Source organism: Stegostoma tigrinum, chromosome 23 (assembly GCF_030684315.1).
Source record: "Stegostoma tigrinum isolate sSteTig4 chromosome 23, sSteTig4.hap1, whole genome shotgun sequence".
Classification (NCBI taxonomy): Eukaryota; Metazoa; Chordata; class Chondrichthyes; order Orectolobiformes; family Stegostomatidae; genus Stegostoma; species Stegostoma tigrinum.
In genome coordinates this window covers 35,398,144-35,425,436 of record NC_081376.1, presented here as the reverse complement: position 1 = coordinate 35,425,436, position 27,293 = coordinate 35,398,144, and the positions used below count along the sequence as shown (strand labels likewise).

The 27,293-nt window shown below is 39.2% G+C and overlaps 1 protein-coding gene across 1 annotated transcript in view; it reads left to right on the top strand.

The window, feature by feature from the left end:
- LOC125462434 (brain-specific angiogenesis inhibitor 1-associated protein 2-like protein 1) overlaps nt 1-27,293 on the top strand; it is a 140,792-nt gene that overhangs the window by 67,052 nt on the left and 46,447 nt on the right. The window contains exons 6-11 of the mRNA XM_059654066.1: nt 136-273; nt 11,939-12,091; nt 13,143-13,292; nt 17,238-17,379; nt 19,308-19,506; nt 25,809-25,877. Coding sequence (XP_059510049.1) covers nt 136-273; nt 11,939-12,091; nt 13,143-13,292; nt 17,238-17,379; nt 19,308-19,506; nt 25,809-25,877 — 851 coding nt within the window. The remainder of the gene's footprint in view (nt 1-135; nt 274-11,938; nt 12,092-13,142; nt 13,293-17,237; nt 17,380-19,307; nt 19,507-25,808; nt 25,878-27,293) is intronic.

Sequence of the window (27,293 nt, the reverse complement as noted above, 5' to 3'; positions counted from 1 at the left end):
GTCAATTATTCGTAGGTTTGAACACTCATAAATACTTCAACCAGGCACAATATTCAGCTTTTATTCATGTCAATTGAAGATTTTTGGAGTCCAAAAAACTGCAGATTGATTCAATTGATACAATTTTCCTTGCAGGCAACTCTTAAAAAATACCAAACAGAACATAGAACTAAACTGGATTCTCTTGAGAAATCACAAGCAGAGCTCAAAAAACTTCGAAGGAAAAGTCAAGGGACAAAAAATGCATACAAATATGAAAATAAAGAAATGGAGGTAAGTATTAGCTGCTTAGTTCGTATCCAATTGCTGTCAACGTTCTCTTTAATGTTAAGAGTCTAACCCTTCTAAAATGAGTCCGTGGTGCAAAGCATACTTCTTTGGAACATAGAGTGCTTTCTTTAAAGAATTGAGTTCTTCTCTGCAGTGCCTTTCCCATAGGTCTCTTTGAAAATCTCAAACATTCCATATTAAGCAGGAGAGACAACGTGAATATGACCTAAGGGACACTTAAGTCAACTTTAGAGAATCAAGGAGTTCCCCACTTGTTGAAAATAAACTGTAGACACTAAAATATGACAGATCTATTTAATGTAAAATGAATAATATGTATTTATTTTTCAATGAATATTGAAGATGATCCCAGCATTTCTAGTACACAGAAAGAAAGGATGTTGATTTTGTATTTTAATGGTACAGTGAAATCTTTTCGTAGATAGCAAGAACTGCAGATGCTGGAGTCAGAGACAACACAGTGTGGAGCTGGAGGAACACAACAGGCCAGGCATCAGGGGAGCAGTAAAGTTAACACCAACTTTCCTCTTTCTCTGAAGCTGCCTGGCCTGCTGTGTTCCTCCTGCTTCACGCTCTGTTATCAGTGAAATCTTCTTGCTGATTATCATTATTTGTAAAACCAGAAACCATTTCAGTTATAACTGTTTATTGTAACCTAGTCACAATGATCAACTTTTAGAGGCAACTTTCCTGAATTGAGGGGTAGCTGTCTAAATTGGAACATTAAGCAAAATGAATGAAATTTGAAGTTAAAAACAAATATCATTGAAAATTCTGTAATCAGGCAGCATCCGAAGAGGGAGGAAGTGTATATGTTAACATTTCAGGTTAATGATTTTTGTATTAATATCTGAGCATGATCTTGTTGAACGGTGGAGTATACCTGAGGATTTGAATGGTTGCATATGTTCCATAAACTTGGAATGTTAACTCTATCTTCCTCCTGTTTCAGGTGCTGTCTGATTTACTAATGATTTCAAACATTTTGTGTTTTTATTTCTTTTGAAGTAGTGTTCATCTGCACAGTCTAGCCCTTAAAAATATATCCTTAGTTGTTGTTATTCCTCAATCACAGTTGAATGCATTACTTTATCTTGATTGTGTTTACTGTCATTGAACTTGGAATCACATTGAGATTGTGCAGGACATTGATCTGGTCTCTTCTGGAATACTGTGTCCAGTTCTGGCCACCCAGTTATTGGAAGAATATTACTAAACTGGAGAGATTGATCAGGGTGTTTTCGGGTGTGGAAGGTTTGAGTCACAAAGAAAGGCTGAATCGGCTGGGACTTTTCTCACTGAAGAACAGGAGGTTGAGAGGCGACTTTAAAGAAGTTTATAAAACAATGAGGGGTATAGAGAGAGTTAATGGTAATTTTCTTCCCTCTAGAATGAGGGATTTCAAGACTAGGGGCACATTTTTAATGTGAGAGGAGAGAGATTTTTTAAAAAAGGCAAATATTTTACACACAAGGTGGTTCATGTGTGGAATGAATTACCCGAGGAAGTGATTGATGTGGGTACAGTTACCAGTTTTAAAAGACATTTGGATAAGTACATGAATAGAAAAGATTTGGAGGAAGCAGGCAGGTGACACTAGTTTAGTTGGGATTATGTTGAGTATGAACTGGTCGGACTGAAGAGTCTATTTCTATGCTATATGACTCTCTGATTTGTGCATAGAGCTGCTTGGGAATATCTGTTAAGTTTTTTTTTATAGATTTTAGTCTTTCTTCACAGTTAATTCGATTTTTTTTCTTCCTGGATTTGATCAAAGACCAGTTCATTCAGAATGATGTATCTTCAACCCTACTAGCTGATTACAGTTTAAGTTACAAACCTGAGCCCAGTTTGTTTAGCCTATTGAAGAGATTTCCTCAATTTATTAGTTTTATTTGCAGAAGTGCAGGTACTGTTTCAATTGCCAATTCCAGTTAAAGTCCTTTTTTGCTTGGTGTGGTTTTCTTTTTGTTCATTTAATATAAAGGATGCTAGTGGTAGTAATGCAATACTTTCTGTTTCAAGCAGCTAATACTTGGTGCATTCCAAGGTATTGAAGCATCCCAGGCCGGTCACTGTTTGGTTAGTTGCAAAGTTCGTTCCACAGTGCTACAATGACATTTTCTCAAAATGTGATTATTGTGGGCAATAAAATAAAATATGATAAACCAACTACTCAGCAGAGATTAGAATCTTGCTTAGACAGGAAATAAATATGCCCTCCCAAACATAAGTATCAAGTTAAATGAAGAATCCAAATGACTAAATATAATTGACCATTATGTAAGGTAATGTAGCTTTTTTCTGTTTCTTGGTTAAGTATGACAGACTTGCTAGGCACTGGAATAAGATAATTACTGATCCTGAAAATTGACTGACTACACCAACAAAAAACATCTCCAATTTTAAGGATCCCTTGAGCCTATTTCATACCTTGCACTCGTCAATTTCTTTTAATCTGAACATTTCAATAACGAGGCATTACCTCGACCAGATTTGCATCTTCAAGGTGGGTAACAGGAATCAGAAAAATTCCTGGCTTCACATCTCTGTCCCTGAGACTACAAGCCTCATAAGCAGGATTTCATAGCCAGGGGCCAGTGTATCTGCCAAGATTGACCCAACCTACTTGGGAAAGATTTTAGATACAGCCGTGGTTGCTGGGTGCAAAGGTGGATGTTTTAAAAGGCCATCTCAGGACTGTTCCCAGCTGTTTAGCAGGAAAACAGACACTGCAGTCTTCACCCATCTCATGAACTGCTTCCCCTGCCCCCAAACCAAAAACTACCCATATGCCAATTTATGACACTTCTCCCAACCACCAAAGTCTATCATGTCCCTATGCACCGATTCACCAACTATAAAGTTTATAGAAACAACAAATACTGTACTAGCAGTTCAATTTATGAAAAAACTCATAATTTAAAACTATTGATTGTGTAGGGGAAATATAACTCCATCATTCAGACCCTTTTAAAGTTACCCAAGGTACTTGAAATCATCTAAGCCTGTGTGGATAGACATTTTGAAATGGATAGTACAGATCAGATATTTATAGCTGTCAGTTAAGCTGGTGCTCATGTGTTTCAAGAGAGAAATAGTTGTATGAGTTGTTAGTCAAGCCAACATAATGAGACTTCAAGGTCTCTGAAATACCCATCACCAAATTAGTTTGATAGCTGACTGTCTGATCATGATCAGATTCATACTGTTTACACAGGTTTGTGATTTCAGGTGTTGAAACTTCAGAGTGCAGTTAATTGGATCATTGAGTGTAGGAATGGAAACCATTTAAAAAAACTAAGGAGGAATTTTTCCCATTTGGTGTTTGTTCCAGTGAGTTTCACAGCACCCATTCCTCCATGACTTGATGTGACTTTTCTCATGTGATCGTCCACTCTTTACCTCAATGTTTTGATTAGGCTCTTAGCAGCCTTTTCTAAGGGAATTGCACAGCTATGGAGGGGAAGTGTGGAAGTGTTTGTCATTGCTGGGTGCATTTGGATTTCATATTTCTCACATGATATTCAAAGACCAACTACACATCACTTCAGATACTGAAAGCCAGGAACTGACTCTCAAAATGTGAACATTTTTACTAAACAATTAGCCTAACAAAAAGTAAAGCATCTTCACAGACAAGAGGAGGACGCCTCATGTCAGGACGGGTAGACATCAATGTTAGGTAACCAACACAGTAAACTTCATTGCGTTGTGCTGCTCCCCCATTACCACAATGCTAACTCATTCTTAAAGTGCAAAGTTTTTATTCATCATTGACAAATAACTTCATCTTGTTTATGGACTGACCAAAACCCCTCAAAATATATTAATAATATAGCATAGATCCTAAATTTCCTTTATTTAAAGGCAAGTGCCAGGCACCGCATTCTGGATGCAATTCAATTAGTCAAACTACTGGCCTTGAAGCAAAACACGCTTTATTTTTACACTATGGTTAAAATACAGAAAGAAAGAAGACATTGGAATGACTCAACTCTATTGGAAAACTTAACAGAATAACAGATTATTTAACTATTAAACAGTAATTGTTCCAATGTAGTAACATCCCATACACACCCCCTCAGGAAAAGCAAATTTGGTAAATTAGATTGTCTCTCATGCAATTCTGTAGTCCAGGCAAAAAAACAAGACAAAACTCTGTGAGAGAGTGAGTAGCAGGGAGAGATGTACTGCAGCTTCCAAACCCACCTTCAAGACCCCAGCAATAACTACTACTGAAGAACTGAAACTAAACATCCTGGCCCCGGAGCTTGTCCCCAACCATTCAGGCCCTCCATCCCGGATGAAGGGTGTAAACACGAAACATCAACTTTCCTGCTTTTCTGATACTGCTTTACGTGTTATGATCCTCCAGCTCCACACCATATTAACACTGACTCCAGGATCTGCAGTTCTTGCAGTCTTTTACTGTTACAGTTCAAAAAAAAACATAAGGCCTCACAAACTGCTTGATTTATTACATTCAAATAGACAGCTCGCTACCTGTGTCTTAAAACTCCTTCTTAGAGCCATAGTGTCAGCATAATCTCTTATATAGATACTAGTGGCATCCAGTGAAGCTCCTCCAGGAAGAGACCAGTGTCAGCTGCACCTCCAGCTCTGGGGACAAAAGGCAGTGACACCCCAGAGGATGCACTGGCAAGGCATTCACCTAGACCCTTCAACTCTGACATTTTCATTTCAGTGGGTGCTCTTCCTAGATTAGACTTGGGAACATAATCTGATAAACACATCACTGCCATAGTTCTGCAGCTAGTTAAGGAAGAAATGTACCAGGTTTCTGACATTGGGGACCTCAGGAGACAAGCCCCTCTTTTTGGCCATTAATGATTGTGTAAAACTGCAAAGAAAGGCAAAGGAATGGCAGGCAAGTTTGTCAGAAGTACTTGATAAATTTCATCAAAGGATGGAGAAATCCGCGAATATTGTTAGTACAGTGCAGGTTCCAGCATGGGCACGCCTCACTGCTCCCATGGACAGATTGGCAACTGCCTGGGAGACCCAGTCACAGGCCTGCACCATTCATAAGTATTCACAAATGGAGATGAACAACCTCAATCTTCTGCCGGGTACACTTTACTCTTGGAGACAGGGTGGTGCCAGCTGGCACATCAGCAGGGAGGACAAGCAACACAGGCCCCTCCAGAAGCTGCTTCTCAGAACACTTTTATAGAAGTGCCTGGGTCTATTACTCTCACACCAAAGACAGGGTACAACTGCCAAGTCTTTTCTAGTATTCAAGGCCAACCACACAGCAGGCTCTCTCCAAGACATAATTAGTGGGAGACAGAAAGAACTGAACATATTGAGACAGCGTAAGTGCCATTATTGCAAATCTTTTCAGCATCAGACAGCACAGAAGTAAACCTTTAGATCCAACTAGCCCATGCTGAACATAATCCCAAACTCGACTAGTCCCACCTGCCTGCGCCTAGCCCATATCCCTCCAAATCTTTCCTATTCATGCACTAATCTTAAGTATCTTTTAAATGTTATAACGGAGTCCACATCCACCACATCCTCAGGAAGTTGATTCCACACACAAACCACCGTTTGTGTGTTTTAAAAAAAAATTGCCCTTCACGTCAAAAAACGGACATACCCTGTTACCCGATCCTGTAACCAAGCATTTTCTGTGACTAATCCATCTAGCCTACACATCCCTAGACTGTACCAGCAATTTAGATAGCCAATCCATCCAATCTGCACACCTTTGGTCTGTGGGAGGAAATCAGAGTACCCGGATAAAACCCATGCAAACACAGAGAACGTGCAAGCTCCACACGGACAATCGCCTGAAGGTAGAATTGAACCCAGATTCTGGGTGCTGTGGGTTTGTAGTGCTAACCACTGCATCAACTATGATGGAAGCAATCCTTTCAGGGCTGTAGTCCAGGGCTCTGCCAAAATAACCTGGGCATCCATACTTCATCTCAAGGAGGCCTATGGATTATCCCTGGTTGAAGCATGAGGAGCTTTATACCTTTGTCTGCTTCATTCTGACAGTTTCATAAAGCTGTTATGACACTTGTTTGGATAAGATATCCTCTCCCTCATCAATTGTCCCTGTATGGTCTAGGATCTTCAAAGGAGGCAGATACATGTGATTTCTTCAGGGGTCAGATGTAACTTGGAAACCTGTGGAGTGGAAGCCTTTTCTGTTGACTAACTCTGAAGGTTAGTCTCCTTGCCCTACCTGTTAGCTTCCCCCAGGTGAAGAGTGCCAAAATTTTGAAGAATATCAGTGATCTAGTTTCTTTTACTCCTTTTCATTGGGAAATGTGAAGAGCTGTAGAAATTGGTATCAATACCATCACGGGTGCATTTAGGGAACGAGAATTGGGGTACACCACATAGATCCTTGGTTGCTTCCTGAAATGAATAGCTAGTGCATAAAAATCACTGCAGTTGTGATCTTGAGAATCATTAGGTGGGATTTTTCCCAGTCATTCTGAGCGCAAGTCTTTCTTCAGCAAATGTTTCAGTTCAGACTAGACTTCCTTAATTGGCACCTGCACTGTCTTTCAGATAGTTGAAGATAATAATACTGAAGCCTGTGGTATAATCATTCACCTTTTGCTTCTTGGGATGTTCACCCAGTGAATTCTGCCTCTGCAAGCTGCACAGAAGGCACTGATGTTTACTGTTCTTGCTACGTTTGCTGATGAAGTTGTTTGCTAAATCCTTGTTATCGACAAGGAATAGGTGAACTTACTTCCCACGAATAACAGAAAATGCAGCTACCGCCATAATGGAAATCCCTTATCTATTGCAAAGGATCACACAACCCATCAGGGCAATCAGTAGAGGAAAAAAATTAGATCAGGGCCAACTTCATGAGTACGCAGGTTCACAGGTAGCAAATCAGCAGATGACTGGAGTGTAATTTTCGTCTGTGTCCTCTTCAGAAGAGCGTTAACGTCAGATTGACTCCATAAGAAATCTGTTATCAGATTGTCACACTCCCCACAGACCAAGGTGATGCAATTTATTGAAGATGCTCCTGAGCCCTCATCCATACGATCATTAAATGAAGATGGAAGTTAAACAGAATGTTTTACAAAGAAGTTAGCAACATGAATAATATATCATTCTACATGTAGAGTTACTACTGTTATAAGTTGCTGAATAGCCTCTCTTGGCAATAAAATGTTCTTCTTTTGAATATAAGTGTGTCATCTCCTCTCTCCTGAAAATGTGAAAATATTTGTCTGATTTGAGTATAGTTCTGATTTTGTTTTTTGGTACATGGAGAATTTGGCAAATAGAAACATGGTGCGGAGAGCATGGTAATAGCTTGGGTGTATAAATTGTTAGTGGTTAGGAAACTGAATGTAGTGATGAATGGATGCTTTTTCAACTGGAGACAAGTATGCAGTGGGATCTCCCAGGGATTCATATTAGGACTATTTCTGTTACTGTTATTTAGAAATATCTGGCTTTTTGTGTAGGAGGTACAAATGCAAACTTGGCAGATATAGCAAACTTGATAGTATTGTAATTAGAGAGCAGAATAGTAGTAGTGTTCAGACTGCTAAATTGGGCAGATGCAGTGTAAATACTAAACTCGATGTTAAAAAAAAATGCAGTGGCAATTTTTTTGTGAAACCTCTTTATTTTGGGGGAGATGCATGGGCAGAGAGAGACCTAGGGTGCAAGTTCACAATTGCCCTAAAGATGGACACAAGTTAGTAATATTTGGGAGACTTGGATAAACTGCAGAATTGGTCTGAAAGGTGGCAAATGAAGTTCAATGCAGATAAATGTGAGGTGATTCACTTTGGGAAGAATAATAGAAAGGCAGAATACTGAGTCAATGAAAAGATTCTTGGTAGTGTGGATGTGCAGAGGGATCTTGGTGTCCATGTACGTCGATCCCTGAAAGTTGCCACCCAGGTTGATAGTGCTGTTAAGAAGGCTTACGGTGTGTTAGGTTTTATTGGTAGAGGGATTGAGTTCCAGAGCCGTGGTGTCATGCTGCAACTGTACAAAACGCTAGCGCGGCCTCACTTGGAATATGGTGTGCCGTTCTGGTCGCCCTATTACAGGAAGGATGTGGATGTATTGGAAAAGTTGCAGAGGAGATTTATCAGGATGTTGCCTGGTCTGGAGCGAAGGCCTTATGAAGAAAGGCTGAGGGACTTGGATCCGTTCTCATTGGAGAGAAGGAGGCTAAGAATGGATTTAATAGCGACATACAAGATGATTACAGGATTAGATAGGGTGGACAGTGAGAGTTTTTTTTCTGAGGATGATGACGTCAGCTTGTATGAGGGGGCATAGCTACAAATTGAGGGGTGATAGACTTAAGATTGATGTCAGAGGCAGGTTCTTTACTCGGAGAGTGGTAAGGGCGTGGAACACCCTGCCTGCCAATGTAGTTAACTCAGCCACATTAGGGGCATTTAAACAGTCCTTGGATAAGCATATGGATGATGGGATGGTGTAGCGGGATGGGCTTAGATTAGTTCACAGGCCGGCGCAACATCGAGGGCCGAAGGGCCTGTTCTGCGCTGTATTGTTCTATGTTCTTAATGTGCTGTTACATGAACAGTGTTCCAATGACTGCATCTATTAACATGCAGATTCAATTTTAATAGCTTTTATGTTACCTTTGCAAGTGAAAGCTGCCATTGTGAGCAGAGAGAGTGTAGTGAAAATCGAGCTTGAGATTAACATTCCAGGGAAAATAGTCAATAAATGCCTGTCTTGCCAGTGACACCCATAACTCAAAATTGAATTAAAACAAGAACAGAACACTAATTGTAGCTACTTGGTATTAAACCATAATTATGATTGCTTACCTTTTGATTATATCCCTCTGGTCAGTTAAGTAAGCCTGATGATACAACTGTACTGATGAGACTGATTGTGACACTCGCTACAGATGAAAGTTTGTTTAATCTTTTAGGTCTTTGAAGATTTCAGACCAATTCCCTTTTAAGAACAGTGTGTATCAAGCCAACTCCAATTTTATCAATTCTAATTTGAGTCAACATCAGTTATGAATAATGTGAAGTCCAGCACTGCTGCTTAAAATAAGGCAGAGTTGATAAATCTGGATATTGCTGATAAAGTGGAAGTCTTGATGCTTTCTTGGCCCAGTTCCTCATTTAACAAATGTAAAATTGATTGTCAGTTATCCTTGATCAAATTTAGCAGATTCTAGTAATTTATTTAAGAGAACAAGAGATTGATTTTACTTTTACTTTTTGAGAAGTGGAATTGTTTACAAAATCACATCATGCTTAAAAGTTTGTTTTTTTGTGGGGTCGTGATTGCACTTCAGCATTTGGCTGTTTTGGGTAATACTTTAAATAGTTCATAGGTAATGGGAGCACACCCATAATATAAGGAAGGTGCAGATTTGCATCACTGATATCTGTTTGTCCTTTGAGACAAACCAGGAAACAGTTGGGCTGTTAATCATTTAAGCAGCTGATCAGTTTCTTTCTCATAAGCATATACTATACTTTTTCTAAAATTTAAATCTGCGTTAAAAGTAGCTGTCAAAAATTGTTTCATAGTTCAACTTGTTGAAGTAAAATTCTGATGCTTGATACAGAAGAAATCAGTAATGCAAAGCCTGTCTGTCATCTACAAGGTACGGGAGTGTGGTGGAATACTCGCCCTTTGCCTGGATAGATGCAGCTCCAACAACACTCAAAGCTTGACAGCATCCAGGACAAAGCAGCCTATGTAATTGACACTACCTTCACTCCCTCCACCATTGATAGTCAGTAGCAGCAGTGTGTACTACATCCAAGATGCACTGCAGAAATTCACCAAAGAGCCTCAGACAGCACCTGTCAAATGCACAACCACTTCCCTAGAAAGACAAGGGCAGCAGATATATGGGAACCCCACGACCAGCAAGTTCCCCTCTAAGCCACTCACCATCCTAACTTCAAATTGATTTCAATGAATAGATTCCAAAATATGAAGTTTAAAAACAAACAAATCCAATTCAAATTGGAATGCTTGGGAAATATAAACAGTAAAGTATATCACAGACTAGAAAAAATGTTTAATTTTAGGCTTTTTGTTTGTCCGCGATGTGTCCACAAATGACACTTCTGCAAGGTGCTTGATTCAAGGAATAGGAGCAATAAAAGTGATGTTTTTAAAATATTTTAAATGAATTGAAATCCTAGGATCATGATTTGCTGAGTAGTCCACTCAAAACACTTGCCCATTCTGTCCCTGACCCCTATCTGTGTCCTTCCCACCAGTCATTGCTGTGCTGTCTTGCTTTTCACTGTTGCCAAGACCACGGCAGAGAGTAGGAAAGAGGCAGCGAGGGGTCAGGAGCAAAGCAACCAGGGAGGGAGTGACTGGGGGAATGGGAATATCAAGTGAAGTTGGGGTTGGGAGGGTCAATAAGAGTGTGAAATCTGAGCACCAAGGATTCAAAGTAGAGCTGCAAGTAGGATGAGGGTGATGATCTCTCCTTGGCTGTCAGTGAGTCCTGAATGCACAAATATGGAGGATTGGGTCCAGCTTCTAGGTCTAGACAGACATTGATAACATCAGCAGCCAAACTTGCTCAGCCAGTGTGGGGCCAGGAGGTGCTCCGTTCCATTTTAGTACAGACGCATTTGGTAATTGCATATGTTGAAAATTGTCCTTGCATTCACTGGAAAAACGTAAAATATGTTGAGGTGATTGGGGGAATATTTCAGTTCAAAATTTAATGATTGCAAACCATTATTGTCTTTATTCTAATCTAAATTCCTAAACTCTGAATGTTTAGCGTTAAGTGAACTGTAAATTGTCACTGATCGATTTCCTGTCTTGTCTCTCATGGACATGTTAATTCATAACATGCGACTTCTGAAATTAGCAGCCACCGTTTAAGCTGCTAATCATTTTCTTTCTCATAAATATATACCATACTTTTTTAAAATTTAAGATTTTAAGTCTGTGTTAAAAGTAGCTCTCCAAAGTTGTCTTATAGTTCAACTTGTTGATGTAAAATTGGGATGCTTAATATAAAAGAAATCAGAGTAACTATCAATGCAAAGCCTGTCCATTATCTACAAGGCACAGGAGCATGATGGAATACTCACCCCTTGCGTGGATGGGTGCAGCTGCAACAACACTTGAAGCTTGACACCATCCGGGTCAAAGCAGCCTATGTAATTGACACTACCTCCACTTCCTCCACCATTACTGGTCAGGAGCAGCAATGTGTACTATTTCCAAGATGCAGTGCAGAAATTCACCAAAGAGCCTCAAGCAGCACCTTTCAAATGCACGGACCACTTCCATCTAGAAGGACAAGAGCAACAGATACTTGGGAGCCCCACGATCAGCAAGTTCCCCTCTAAGCCACTCACCATCCTCATTTGGAAATATATTACCATTTCTTCACCGTTGCTGGGTCAAAATCCTGGAATTCCCTCGCTAAGGGCATTGTGGGTCAACCTACAGCACGTGGACTGAAGTAGTTCGAGAAGGCAGCCCTTATTAATGGTAACTAAGGACAGGCAATAAACGCTAGCCATCCAGCGTTGCCCATGTCCCATGACTGAATTTAAGCAAAAAAATGTTATGACTTGGTTCAAAATTGCTGTTACCTTTCAAAATAGAGAAAATTGATATTTGTGTATTTTTTTCCTAGTTCTTAGCAACCATTAATACAAGGGAAAATGAGATTCAGAGATTCATTACTGAAGGCTGCAAAGAGGCGTTACTTGAAGAAAAGAGACGGTTCTGCTTCCTTGTGGACAAACATTGCAGTTTTTCCCAAGATCTAAGCAATTACCATGAAAAGGTCTGTGTAATTGAACAGTTGAATAGTCATTTTTTAAAGTCATGTATTAGTATTGTGATCAAACTTTGAAGCAATAAAACTGTGTAGAACTTTAGGAGGTGGTGACATAGATGCCATTTGACTAGTAATCCAGAGGCTCAGGCTAGTGTGCTGGTTTCACGGGTTCAAATCCCACCAAGGTAGTGGATGGAATTTAAATGCAATTAATAAAACTAGAATATAAAGTTAGTCTCAATACTGATGACAATGGCAGGAGCCCAAACCCAGAGGGAGTAGGTTTATGGTAAAATGGGAAAGATGTAAAAGAGACCAAAGGGGCAATTTTTTCAGAGGGTGGTGTGTGAATGGAATGAGCAGCCAGAGGAAGTGGTGAAGGCTGGGATGATTACAACATCTAATGGATAGGTATACGATTCGGAAGGGTTCAGAGGGATATGGGCCAAATGCTGGCAACTGGGGCTAGATTAATTTAGGAGATCTGATTGACATGGATGAGTTGGACTGAAGTGTCTGTTTCCATGCTGTATATCTCAGACTCTGACTCTTGAACTATAATTGGGTGCCATTAAAAGACCACCTGTTTCACTAATGTCCTTTGGGGAAGAATATCTGCAACCCTACAATCTAACTCCACACTCACTCATGTGGTTGATTCTTAACCATCCCCAAAATGGCAAGCTGCTCAGCTTAAGGGCTATCAGGCAGATGATCTTGCCAGAAACACCCACATCCCAGAAAATAACTTGTTGTCATAAAAATTAAAAGAAAAAGCTGCACTTGATGTTTTAAGATGAACCTGATGACCAATTGCTCCAGGGCAAATGAAGAGTTACATAAAATGTCTCTTCTGATGTAACTGTAAAATCATTTATCTACATTTCAAATTCTGTACCTATTCTTCAAAAAGTAACTGTAATGTATGGAAACAGGTATGTGCACAGCATTGATCATGAGCTACAGGATCTATTTATTGTCCTTCAAAATTGAAAAGCAGTTTTGTAAAATTATAATTTTAATTCAATAAACATCCCTTTTTATTTGTTTTTTTTAGGCCAATGGAATCCTTGGTGCCAAAATAATCAGATGGAAGGAGAAATGTTTTGATGCTACAAAGATACCTGAATTTTTAGGTGAAGATGAAAGCCCCCCAACATATATATCCAAAACTCCTCAACCTTCTCCATTGATTGGAAGATACACTGTGAGTAACATTTTTTTCGGTGGAATGGGGGAAAAGGAGAGAGCTTTTTTTAAAAGATGCTGCTACATGATTGTAACTTTTGTCTTAGTAACCATGGACAAACAATTCTATTCAACTGCCAGATCCTTTTGTATTTCTATTACAATACAGAAGGCAAAAATTAAGATAGAAAGAGGAACTGAAAGTAGAATAAGCTCACGTAATGTTTAGGGATGGAATTCCAACATACAGGAGAAAGAGACGCCTTAAAATATGGTATAAAGAGGATCAGTTAACCATAGTCGGGCTGGAGGAAATGAGTGTGTTTCAGAGTATCTGGGTACCGTTTTTATCTGTTCAAGAGCTATAGGCAATGTTGGCTAATTCAACATTTACTTCTGGTGAAATTGTGACTTAAAACTGTACAAAACGGCTTAAATTTTGAGGTGGAGTTAGCATTTTCACATCTAATTCTCACTGGACCAGTATTAATTTCTCACCTCATTATGGCCTATCTCAACTGCATCGGTTTAACCAATCGTGAGCAAATATGTGATGATTGTTTGACCTGCAATCAGCTTGAAGTGCCAAATTAGCAAGTCTGAACTATTTGAACTAGGAGAGAGAAGTAGACTGAATTCAAACAATGTCTGAGACTGAAATGACACTTCTCTGATGAATCAGTGTGCAAGAAAAACAGGTATGTGAGAAGTCAATGTGATTTAAATGTTTATTCTACTGAAATTTCTGGTGTGTAATTGCATACATACAGCATCAGATGGGAGACAACAGTCTTTGTTAATAAAATGCTTGTAATAAAGACAACTAAAGAAGTATTATTGGTATGAAAGGTTCAGTAACAGCAGTATAGTTGCATTGACAGTACCCAAACACATTATTTTCAGAATTAAAGCAAAAAGTACAATTATCTTGCATATGTCCATCTTCAGTGACAAGTTAATATCAATTTGATTCTTAGGGATTTAGTAGGAATTGCCGATGCTGGAGAATCTGAGATAACAAGGTTTGGAGCTGGATGAACACAGCAAGCAAGCAGCATCAGCAGAGCAGGAAAGCTGATGGATGTGAGTTTGCTCGCTGAGCTGGAAGGTTAGTTTTCAGATGTTTCAGCAACATTCTAGGTAACATCATCAGTGAGCCTCCGGTGAAGTGCTGGTGTTATGTCCTGCTTTCTATTTATCTGTTTAGGTTTCCTTGGGTTGGTGATGTCATTTCCTGTTCTTTTTCTCAGAGGATGGTAGATTGATTTGGAGCCAATGTGTGTGTTGATGGAGTTCCGGTTGGAATGCCATGCCTGTAGGAATTCTCGTGCGTGTCTCTGTTTGGCTTGTCCTAAGATGGATGTGTTGTCCTTCCTCATCTGTATGTAAGGATACGAGTGATAGTGGGTCTTGTCGTTTTTGTGGCTAGTTGATGTTCATGTATCCTGGTGGCTAGCTTTCTGCCTGTTTGTCCAATGTAGTGTTTGTTACAGTTCTTGCAAGGTATTTTGTAGATGACGTTCGTTTTGCTTCATCTACAAAATACCTTGCAAGAACTGTGACAAACAGGCAGAAAGCTAGCCACCAGGATACATGAACATCAACTAGCCACAAAATGACAAGACCCACTATCACTCGTATCCTTACATACAGATGAGGAAGGACACCACTTTGATTGGGGCAACACATCCATCCTAGGACAAGCCAAATAGAGACATGCACGAGAATTCCTAGAGGCATGGCATTCCAACTGGAACTCCATCAACACACACATTGGCTCCAAATCAATCTACCATCCTCTGAGAAAAAGAACAGGAAATGACATCAATGCAGGAAATGACATCACCAACCCAAGGAAACCTAAACAGATAAATAGAAAGCGGGATGTAACACCAACACTTCATCAGAGGCTCACTGATGATGCTACCTAGAATGGTGACGAAACATCTGAAGACTAATCTTCCAGCTCAGCGAACAAACTCGCATCCAAAAATTCAACCTGAGCTACAAATCTTCTTAAAACTCCCTAGGAAAGCTGATGTTTCAGGTCAAGACCCTTCAGCTCTACACTTTGATTCTTATAGATACTGTTTTTCTTGTGCATTCATTTGCTGTATTTCTGCCATCTTACGCAGATGTGAGGATACTGAGATTTTCAGCTTTTATGATTTTACTTGGGATCTTAAAACTATCATTTTTCAACTTTTAGTCTCCAATTTTTGTAAAGTTGTTGGCATTTGCTGGAATACAGACAATGAATGCCAAAAATCCTATAATACCTCGGTTCAGTGACTGCTGTTATTACACAAGAATGGAAGTTAGTTTTGGAAAATGTTGCACAGCTACTTCAGCATGGAGAGCTTCATAACAAGTCATTTCTTTCTTTGCCCAACACCCAAAACTGTTTCTGACTTCCCTTGTCAATTGATGGTGTAGCATCTGACCTGCTGCCCAATCTAAAATAAATCAGCAGAAATGAGGAGTTAAGTCTGAGAGCTTATTTGTTCCATTTTAAAATAATCATATTAAAGGGGAGTAAAAGTTAGCATTCATTTTTAGGTAGCATTAAATTTTGTGGAAGTGTTAAAGCATTTTGAAGGCAAATTCAATTGCTGGATTAATAAATTCAAAGTTGTGCATACAAAATATAATTTTAGTCGAGGCAGATAGTATGTAGAACATTAAGAAACTGTAAAAATGAGACATCCGGGATTTCAAATGTATCCTTTCACTAATGTGACTTGTGGCTTTCTTGCTGGAAATTACTTTGTCATTTCAGGACTTTTGTTTAAAAACCATTTGTTCAAGAATAAAATCTCATTCTTGAAGATGCTCCTTAAAAATCTGAACATTCATGCAAGCATAATTTTGTACTGGTGCTTTCTGTAATTGGAATAAGTTAGACATTGAATGACTAGTTGAATTCTCATGGGAAAGTATTAGTTCAAAACAAATATTTGATCAAACATTTCCAGAGAATGTTAGAAATAACACATCAACGCAATGGCTGTACATGTTGTAGAGCTTATGAAAACGGTGTGATGGTATTGCAAATCATATGATTGATCTTTAAATTAATAGGCACATGGTTTATTTAGAAAACACCCCATGTTTTTCTTTGCATGGAACATGAAAGGATCTAAAAGCAAAAAAAATTACAGTTTGAGAGTAGCAGGGGCATTGAAGGAACTGAAATTCTATACTTTGTGCTTTATGATTTATGCTTTGCAGGTATCAATATATTGTATGTATTACTGATATTTGGCTTAACTACTTTTTGTTTCTCATTTCTTTGCTTCCTCTGTGGTCACACACCTATATTGGGTTCCTGTCTCTCCAATACTTCTTCAATTTTGCACTTAAATCTACATTGTATCACCTCTCTATGTAATTTCCTTTTAATCCCAAAACCTCCAAGAATTTTTACTTCAAGCTTGAATTTTTATATAACCCGACTTCTCTGCTTCAGCCATCTGGGATTTAAAGGTGACTAGGGCCTTTAAATTCTCCACCAACGTATGTGTCCACACAACACATGTGCACCATGCACACATACCTCCTCCTTCCATGGTACTTACATTCTCAACCAATACCTGGTCCTTTTTCCTAGAAATCCAAGTATGCCATGTTCACCTGTTTTCTCAGAGTTTGGGAAATGGTATCTTTCCTTTTTGAAACATTTCTAAATTATCATATAAATGTATGTTGTTGATTAATTTCATTATGTTCAGCTATTGATGCCAGGCTGAGTCTATAGTACCACAGATTTCATTTATTCCCTTTAGTATAGATCAAACAAGCCAGTTCCCATTCTGGTGACCTGGTTCATAAACTCTACCATGGAATAAACTAGGTCTTTCTTTTAAGCACAACTGGGGAAAAAAAATTAATCAAGAAGTTACTTCAGTTCAGCATACCAAAAATTGTATGGTAACTAACCAATAAATATTAAATGATTTCCTAGGTACATGACCCTGTACTACAAAATAATTTGAAAATCCCACCAGCTCCTCCTGGAAGAGTTCAGAAGAGTCCTTTGCCAGATATGTTTAACAACCCAACTGCTCAACGCATGGCCCCTGTTGAGAGAAACATTGATGGATTAGGTAAGTGAAGGAACTTAAGTTATTGTTGTGCAAGTGCAAAGTTTTGAGTGCAATCTAGGTAATGTTGCCTGATTTAGATCTTTTATCAATATGTTTATACAATGTGTATATTTGGGTTTCTAAGAGTGATGCAAGCAAGGATTTCTGGTTGTACTGCTAGTGAAAGCCACGACAAAATGAAAGCAGGCAAAGCTCCATGGACACTCACGTTCAATTGCATGTGGAGACCACTGTTTCAGCCTCCAGCTACTATTGAGATCTTTTTTTAAGTGATTTCAAAAATGTTGGCTTTTGGTTTGTAAAATTGGAATGGTCACCAGTCTAATGAGCTTTGTAATAAATTTTGTACAAACAGATGTTATTTTAGCCAGTATAAAACAAAACAAAGTGAGGTTATTGCTCAAATGTGACCATTTTTGTATGAATTCAGTTTTAGTGACAAAAAATTCTGTCCTGCAGTCTCTGGTAAAGGAGTTTGTTAATTCTGTTGAAGATTTGGTTAAAGGGAAGTCGGTCAACTCAAATTTTTGAGCTGATGTTTGAAGCAACACACTAATCTGTAGAAAATGCATGTGAATATAGGAGAAATTATTAATACATTTGTAGATGATATCAAATTGGTGGTGTAGTAGACTGTGAAATACATTATCTCAGAGCACAAGGGGACCTTGATCAGATGGGCCAATGGGCCAAGGAGTGGCAGATGGAGTTTAATTAGATAAATGTGAGCTATTGTACTTTGGTTAGGCAAATATACTTAATGGTAGGATCCTGAGTGTTGCCAAACACACAGACCTTCGGGTGTAGGTTCATAGTTCATTTCAAGGTAGAGTTACAGGTCAACAGGGTAGTGAAGAAGGTGATTGGTACACTTGCCTTTGTTGGCCAGTGCATTGGGTATAGGAGTTGGGACACCCATGTTGGGACTGGACAGGATATTTGGTCAGGCCGATTTCTGCAATCCTGCATTCAAGTGTGGTCTCCCAACTGTAGGAAAGATAGTGTGAAACTTGAAAGGATTCAGAAAAGGTTTACAAAGATATTGCCAGGGTTGGACGGTGAATATGCTGGGGCTATTTTCTCTGGAGTACGGGGGCTGAGGGGTGGCCTTTATAGATATATATCCAGTCACGAAGGGCATAGTTAGGGCGAATAGCCGAGGTCTTTTTCCCAGGTTCAGGGCAGTCTAAAACTACAGAGTATAGGTTTCAGGTGAGAGGGGAAAGATATAAAAGGGGCATAACGGACACTTTTTTTTTCCCCCCACACAGAGGGTGGTGCATGTATGGAATGAGCTGCCAGAGGAAGTGGAGGCTGGTACAATTACAAAATTTAAAAGGCATTTGGATGGGTAGACGAATGGGAAGGGTTCAGAGGAATATGAGCCAAATGCTGGTGAATGGAACTGGATTAATTTAGGATATCTGGTCGGCATGGATGAGTTGAATCAAAGGGTCTGTTTCCATGTTGGACGTCTCTGACTGTGTGTCTGATTCTAAAATAAGCATAGAAAATTCCAGATAGCGAAATTGTATGTTCAAGAACCATTACTGCAAAATGATAAGAAATAACTTCCTTTGCTGGGTTATGGGTACGTAATTTGGTCTTTCATTTTTAATACAGCACTTTCTTCTGAAATGTTCGGAAATGGATTCTAAATATGGTCTATTCCAGAATGTTTTTATTTTTTAAACTATACTTTCCTGCTTCCTATGTTGTTACCTTTCTGAAAATGCCAGAACTTTATTTGTCTCTGAACTAAAAGAAATAAATTACATCCTAAATAGAATATGGATGAAGTATGTGTTTTAACTTTCCTGTCTGACATTTAGAGTTTGCTTTTGCCTTTTTGTTGTAGTTGTGGCATTTCTAAATGTTTAAGGTACTGTACAGATGATGTAATCAACTATTAAATATGATTTACACAGAGGATGCCAGTCTAACAAGATCCATTTCCGTTGCAACTGGATTGAATATGGTTCAGAGGCCAAAGGTAAAAAGCATTTTTCCACACACGGCAGGGAATAACAAAAATATGTTGAGCTTCGCAGAAGGTGATGTGCTAACACTACTGATACCAGAGGAAAAAGATGGCTGGCTGTATGGAGAACATGATGCGAACAAAATGTGAGTGCCCCATTTTCTTTGAAACCATTACAAGATTTTTAAAAATTGAACTTGTATTACTTTAAGAACATAAGCAGAGGAGCAGACAAGATGTCTGACCTGGCTCTGTTAATAGTATTTTACCTTTGAATCATAAGGTGGTGAGTCCATCTGACTTCATGATTTGACCACAAAAGTCAGAGTCTAACTCTGGTTCAGTACTGAGTGAGGGGAAGGGGAGGGGCAGTGGAGGGGAGAGGAGAGGAGTTGCCATGTTTCAGAAGAGGTCCCGCCTAGCATCTTGGATAGACAAAGCACCCCATTTCTCTATTTTGAAGAGAAAGGGAAGGGTTAGCACCAGTGACCTGTCCTGTATTTATCACAAGGACAGATTGCTGGCCATCGTCTCATTATGTTCATGACAACTTGAGAAAATTGCCTGCCGTGTTTCCTGTAATGCAATGATGACTGTACTTTAAAATTATGAAATTAAATGAGAAACACTTTGAGATGTCCAGTAGTTGTGAAAAGTGCTATATAAAAAAAACCTTTTCATGTTAGATCAATCAAATCTGTAGGCCTGTACTGCCTTACATTTAGAGAATGTTTGTCTGAACTCCATCTACACACCTCAGCACCTTTATCCTTTGACACCTTTACCTGATTTTTAAAAAATTGACTCAGTAAATTATTAGAATATGTAAATTACATTATTTATAAAGATAAAAAGATACAACTGTACTTTGAAAACTGTACATGTTTTGTAAACTGCTGTCTTATTCTGCAATACTTTTTTTATCTTATGAGCTATATCTAAAGCTTGTTCTTGAACTTTTTAACCTAGCTTCATACTCAAGAGCCCCATATCTGAGGGTTCATAGTAGCTGTTGGCCACTGATATTAGAGCAGTTCAAATTTTCATAACTAACAGGAGATAATCACAATTGTGCAGACACATGAAGAGGCACAATAATTAGGAGTAGAAGTAGGCTTTCTAACCCTCAAACCTGCTTCACCATTCAACAAAATCATAGCTGATCTGATTGTGGCTTCAACTCCACTTTCCGATCTATTCACCATTACACCCGCAACTTTCTTGTTGGTCAAACCACTAGTACAAGAAGTCCAAAACAAAAACAAATTGCTGGAAAATCTCAATAGGTCTGGCAACATCTGTGGAGAGAAATCAGTTAATGATTCTGGTCCAGTGAAGAAGTCCAACTTTGTTCACCCCAAATATTTGCACAGCAAAAACCTGGACTTCCATTAATGTGGCATCTTTCAAAACTCCATGGTCCGAAATGTTTTAGTATTTTTGAGCTGTGGTCCTTGTCGTAAATGTAGGAAACAAAGTTCAGAAAAAAATCACAATGGCAATGAAATGTTGACCAGACAATCTGTTTCTTTGGTATAAGGCAGAACATCATTTTTTAAAGATATTTTCAATAACATGAGAGAGATTGTTCAATATTTTCCACAAACTTTCAGGCCAGAATTAGAGCTGACTTTATCCACATCCTTAGGTGCATATGTAGTTTGTATTATAATGAGAGTCACTGATCCTGTAGCTTCTGGTTTCCTGTTTTCATATTCACAAATGTTTGGGTTAACTTGGGCTGAAATTTAAAGATACACCACTTGCCAGGATCAGCCGTGTAGACTTGTGATTTCTACACATTAAGAAGAATATTTTGCTGTGATTCTGATTTTGTCTTCACAGATCTGTACTGACATCATACTACTTGTAACAGACTCTATCAGTCCAACATGAGGGCAGCTTAGCATGATATTTCACATGGAGCAGCAGAAGCATGATGAGACAGAATAATTTAATGACCCATCAGATATTACTCCAATAGACTATACGTAATTGTATTTGTAAAAGGGATAGCAAGGGAACACTTCGCCAAAGAAGCATTTGGGCAAAACTGTCTCTTACTGCATTAGAATCTGCAGCCCCACACCTCTGTTTACAGATCTGTCTTAGTGATTATGAAGGTGACCATTACATTCAGTAATTAAACAAGTTTGTTCATAAAGAATCCATTGTGGATCTTGGGAATCAGTCAAGATGCATTTGGGATCGTCTTTTTTCAGGATCAGGCTCCATTATGATGTCTCCATGATGAGAGAACTTACCAGCTGTACCTTGTCCAAACTCTCTCACCTCATTGAGCCTGCAATAGTTGAAGTTCTACCTAGCCACTTGTGAAGAAATCGAGAGACCCAGAAATGTCCAAAGATAATAAACAGGTTTTTTTAAGACTTCTCTGCCGGGAGTGCAAAGCCAGCATTTCAAGGATAATTTACTGATATTGATTCCACTGAAAGTTTTAAAGGGTTTGCAGTCTGAAATTACTGACCTAGACTCACCTTAAATTGTAAGGGAGAAAAAAGGGGAATAAGTAAAAGACTTGCCCCCTGCCACTCTATTCCACTCCAAATGCAATTTAGAACAGAGTGGAAAGAAACAAAAAGTGGGTGGTGCCATGTTATGCCTCAAATTTCTGTTAGTACCCTAGAATTTTGGTCACAATATGTCTTAGTTACAACTGAAAGTAAAATTCAGAACTGCACAAATCTTCATTCTGCATTAATTTTATTTTGCATTTATCTGCTGTTTTTTAATAGTAAAGCTGCATTAGTAAGGTTACCAAAGTATCCACAGACTGTAAAAATAAGAGCAGAATTTTCCCAATACGTGGTCCCTTAAACAAGGTTTCAAAAAACTGCAAAGCTCTCATTGCAGTTTATTGTTCAACAATTATGTTCTGTTCAGGCTTAATTGATCAGTAATGATGTACCACAATCAAACATGAACAAGAAGTGTAATAAATAATATACTACTTTTCATGCTTGATATATGTGAGTAAACATAATTTATAATACATGAGGTCTACTAAACTTATTTTAAATGCATAACCTTCTAGCCTTGAGGCTTTATCAAGAATAAATTGCTTACACCATTTTATATACAGTCGCTTGTTTTTTTAATGCTGTTTCAACTGTATTTGACTGTGTTCTTGTGTACAATGTCAACATTTTGTAAACTTTTTAAAAATTTTCAGACCAGTACTAATCCTGACTTCATGGTGCAATTTATAAAATAGGCTACTAAAAGGTTTTTTTTGTTTATTCATTCTTTGAATATTGGTTTAGTTTCCAAGGCTGGCATTTATTACTCATCTCTAGTGCCCTTAGGACTAGATAGTACGTTGCTGCCTTAAACCACAGCCAATCCGTTTGATGAAGATACTCCCATAGTGCTGTTGGTTAGGGAGGATTTGACCTCGCAAAAACAATTAATCAATTTCCTTCATGCAGATCCAGAGATCACATCACTTATCATAGAAAACTGCACTAGTTACGAACAAAAAACTTTGACGCTGATTGGAGGAACATAATGTTAAAGATCAGTACCTTTATTCCTACTTTAACTTGTTAAATATTGGATTTGTGTTTCTGTATATGTGCAATCCCTATTGGGTCAGCTGAATTGATGGTACAAGGAAAATACAGATTGAATTTTTCGTAAAGCACTATTCAAAATCACATATTATAATAATGCAGGTGTTTGAATGTACTGCTGTCAAACTAATATGCCGGATACCAAACATAATCTTTATATTTTACATTGTTTTTAAAACTGGCATTCCGTGACTTGCTGAGTGGTAACTTAGCCTTTAAGTTTTGGATAGCATCAAGCCAAGCAGCTGTTTAGTTATGGTTTCTAAAGTTATTTAAATTTCACTACTGGATTGTTAATTTGCAATTCACTGACCACCATTCAGTATGCTCTGTTGCCACCTTTTGCATTAATTGTATTTATATAAATGATTGCATTTTTATGTTCTGAATTGACTGTGTCTTTGCGTGTCAGGGTGGGGAATGTAATTTTCAAGCCTGAAATTGGACACCGCACCACTACCACTTATTTCTTGTTTTAACAAAAACCATTTGGGGTACAAAAGTAACTCAGCCACTTAAGTCAGTTACATAGAAACATAGAAAATACAAGCAGAAGTAAGCAGAAATCAGACCTTCGAGCCTGCTCCACCATTCAGTAAGATCATGGCTAATCATCCAACACCATATCCTGTTTTACTTTCTTTACTCTTTTGCGTTAGCCCCTAGAACCACATCTAACTCCTTTTAAGCATGCAACATTCTTGGCCTCAACTGCTTTCTGTGGTAGAAAATTCCACAGGCTCCACACTGTGTGAAGAAATTTCTCCTTGATCCAGTCCTAAATGGCCTACCAAATCTCTTAAACTGTGACCCCAGGTTCTGAACTCTTTGGTCGATGGGAACATCTTTCCTGCCTAGCACTGAGAATTTTATAGTTTTCTGAGATCCCCTCTCATTCTTCTAAACTCCTGTAAATATAGTCCTAACAGAACTAGTTTCTCACCGTGTATCAGTCCAACAAACCTTTATTGTACTCCCTTCATAGCCAGAACACCTTTTGTCCGTTAAGGAGACAAAAACTAGACACAGTACTCCAGGGATAGTAGGAACTGCAGATGCTGGAGAATCTGAGATAACCAGGTGTAGAGCTGGATGAACACAGCAGGCGATGCAATTTCTGAAGAAGGGTCTAGGCCTGAAACGTCAGCCTTCCTGCTGCTCTGATGCTGCTTGGCCTGCTGTGTTCATCCAGCTGTACACCTTGTTATCACAGTACTCCAGGTATGGTCTCACCAAAGCTCTGTATAATTTCAGCAAGCCAGTCCTCCTGCTGTACTGAAATCCCCTGAAGGCCAAAGTATCATTTGCTGCCTGCACCAGCATGCTTACTTTCAGTGACCTGGCTTACGAGGATACCCAGGCCTCATGTTTACCCCACTTTCCCAATCTATTATTATTAGGTAATCTGCCTTCCTGTCTTTGCTGCCAAAGTAGGTAACATCACATTTATCCACATTATAATTCATCTGCCATGCATTTGCTGATTCACTCATCTTGTCCAAATTATACTGAAGCATCTCGGTTTCCTGGTTACAACTCGCTCAGCTTTGTATTATCTGCAAGCTTGGAGATATTAAATTTAATGCCCCTGTCAAAAATCATGAAAATATATTGTGAATTGCTGGGTTCCAAGCACCGAACCTTGCAGTACTCACCAGTCACGGCCTGCTACTTTGTAAAAGACCTGTGTTTTATACCATTTGTTTTGTGCTGCCAGCTACTTCTCTATCCTTTCAGTGCATTATCCCCAATCCCCATCCACTTCTATTTTACATGCTAATCTCTTAGTTGGGACCTTATCAAAAGCCAAATAAACCACATCCACTGGGTCCACCTCATTAACTCTAACTCTACAAATTAGATCCTAGAAAAATTCCAGAAGGTTTGTCCAGCATGATTTCCTTTTCATAAGTTCGTGCTGGCACTTTGCAATCCTGTCATTGTTTTCCAAGTGCACTGATATTAATCTTTTACCCTGGACTTTAGCATTTTTCCTCACTACAAATGTCAGGTTATGTTCTATCATGTTAACTGTTGTAAGGAGGCTGTGTGCTCCAACTAGAAGCACAGTTTTAAATGACTGCCAGCCATTTTCCCAGAACTCAGAAAAAGGCAAGCTAAGGGGATGCAGATCGAGTTCCATTAGCACAATTTGTCTAGTACCACCATCACCTTGGTATTTGTCCCCCAACCCCACCGCCACGATGACTTTCCCAGTGATATCCTCCCCAGTATATATCTTCTTGACCCCAAAGTTGTGTTTGTATTTTGTCAGATCCCCTGTTACCTGTATTTCAGTTTTCCAGCCACTATGGCTCCGTACCTCCTTCATCTCCTCATAAGTATTACGGCCTTGCTTCCCAATTGTAAAGTATAAAATAACCTAGTATTCTCTTGACCATCGGGACCACTGGAACATGAACTGAGTTATCATTATAAATAGAAATATTTACTGGAGTTGCTTGCAACCACCGAGATGATTGTGACATCATTGTACCTGAATGGACAGTGTTATTGCAACTTAGCGATACACTGTGAATGAAAGTGGATAGGCAAGAAAGCGTGTAAGCCAGCTGTAAATCCATGGCCTATAGGGCAGGCCAGGCCTGATCTGAGTATATTGGAACTTAAATGAGTTTTTTAACTTGCGAGATTTAGAGAACAGCTTTGCTTTGAAATGCTGCATCATGCATTTAAATGACAACACTGCCGTTGTCAAATGGCGAATAATGTCATCAAGTTCTTCTGGAGACATTTTTAAACAGTACAGAGTAATGTCAAACATGTCAGTAACACTGCGGAATACGAATGTTGTAGTTTTATTTCTTTTATTCTTATTCCTGTTTCCTATACAGGAGAGGTTGGTTTCCGACATCTTACACTAGGCCATTGGAACAAGGTCCAGACATGTCATCTGCACCCAGGTAATGTATCTTTCAGCAACTGTAGTATTAAAGGAGGTGGGTTAGCCAGTTGGTAGATGGCTGATTTGTTCCTCGAACTTGTGTTGTGCTTCATTGAAACATTACAGCAGATCCAAGACAGAAATGTTAGCATGAGAGCAAGATGGTTAATTGAAATGACAAGTAGCTGGAAGGTCAAGGTCATTCTTGCAGAGTAAGCAGAGGTGTTCTGCAAAGTGATCAACCAGTCAGCATTTGGCCATGCTAAAGCAATGGACTAGATTGAAAGAAGTAAAAGTAAAATGCAACTTCACCTGGAAGGTGAGGAGGGAGGAGATGAATGGGCAAGTGTCACATCTTCAGTGAGTGCATGGGAAGGTGCACTGGGGGCATGAGGACTGTTAGCAGTAACAGAAGAGTGGATCAAAGTGTTATGGAGGGAATGGTCCCTGTGGAATGCTGTCAGTGGCAGGGAGAGAGATGTGTTTAGCATCCTGCTGGAGGTGATAGAATTGGCAGAGAATGATCTTTTGAATGTGAAGAGCAATGAGTGTTAAGAAAGGATAAGGGGAACTTTGTCCACCTGGGAAGGAGGAGAAGACGTCACGGCGGAAGTGAGTCAGTTGAAGGCTCCACCAACCAGAATGGGAGTGTAGGGGACAATCTTCAGTTAAGGAAAGAGGTCATTTTGGAGGAAGTTCAAAAGAAAGTGACATTGTTAGAACAGATACAGCAGGAAAACAGGGAGAATGGAATGGAATCCTTGGAGTAAGGAGGTTAAGAAGAGGCCACTGGTGGGCTTTAATGAATATTAGTGGACAGTTTATCTTCAGAAATAGCACTGGTAAAGTCTAGGAAGAAAAGGGTAGAGTCTGAGATGGATCAGCTAAAGGAAGCAAGTTGAAAGCAAAACTCATTAATTTTTACAATTCCAGATGTGAGCAGGGAGCAGCACCAAGATATCATGTATCAGAGAAAGAGTTGTGGATGAGGCCTAAACAATACCTGAACAGAAATGTTTCACAAATGCATAAAGACAGGCATAGCTGCGACCCATGTGGGCACCAATGGCCACACCTTTGACTTGAAGAAAATGAGTTGAATGAAAGGAAAAGGTGCTCAAAGTGAGAACAAGCTTGACCAAGCATATGAGGGTGGTGGTGGGTGTGGGCTGTGCAGGCCTGTTCTCATGGAAGAAGCAGAGCCTTCAGACCAGCCTGATAGGGAATGGAATTGTAAAGGGATTGCACATCCGTAGTGAAGAGGAGTCAGCTAGAACCAGAAAATAGAAATTGTGGAACTGACATATAGGGGCAGAAGCCTCACGATGGAAGAGGCAAGAAACTGAACAAGGAAGTGAAGATAGAGTGGATAGATTGGAAGAAATAAGTTGGTAAGGCAGGAAGAGGCTGAAACAAATGGACCTGCTGCAGCAGT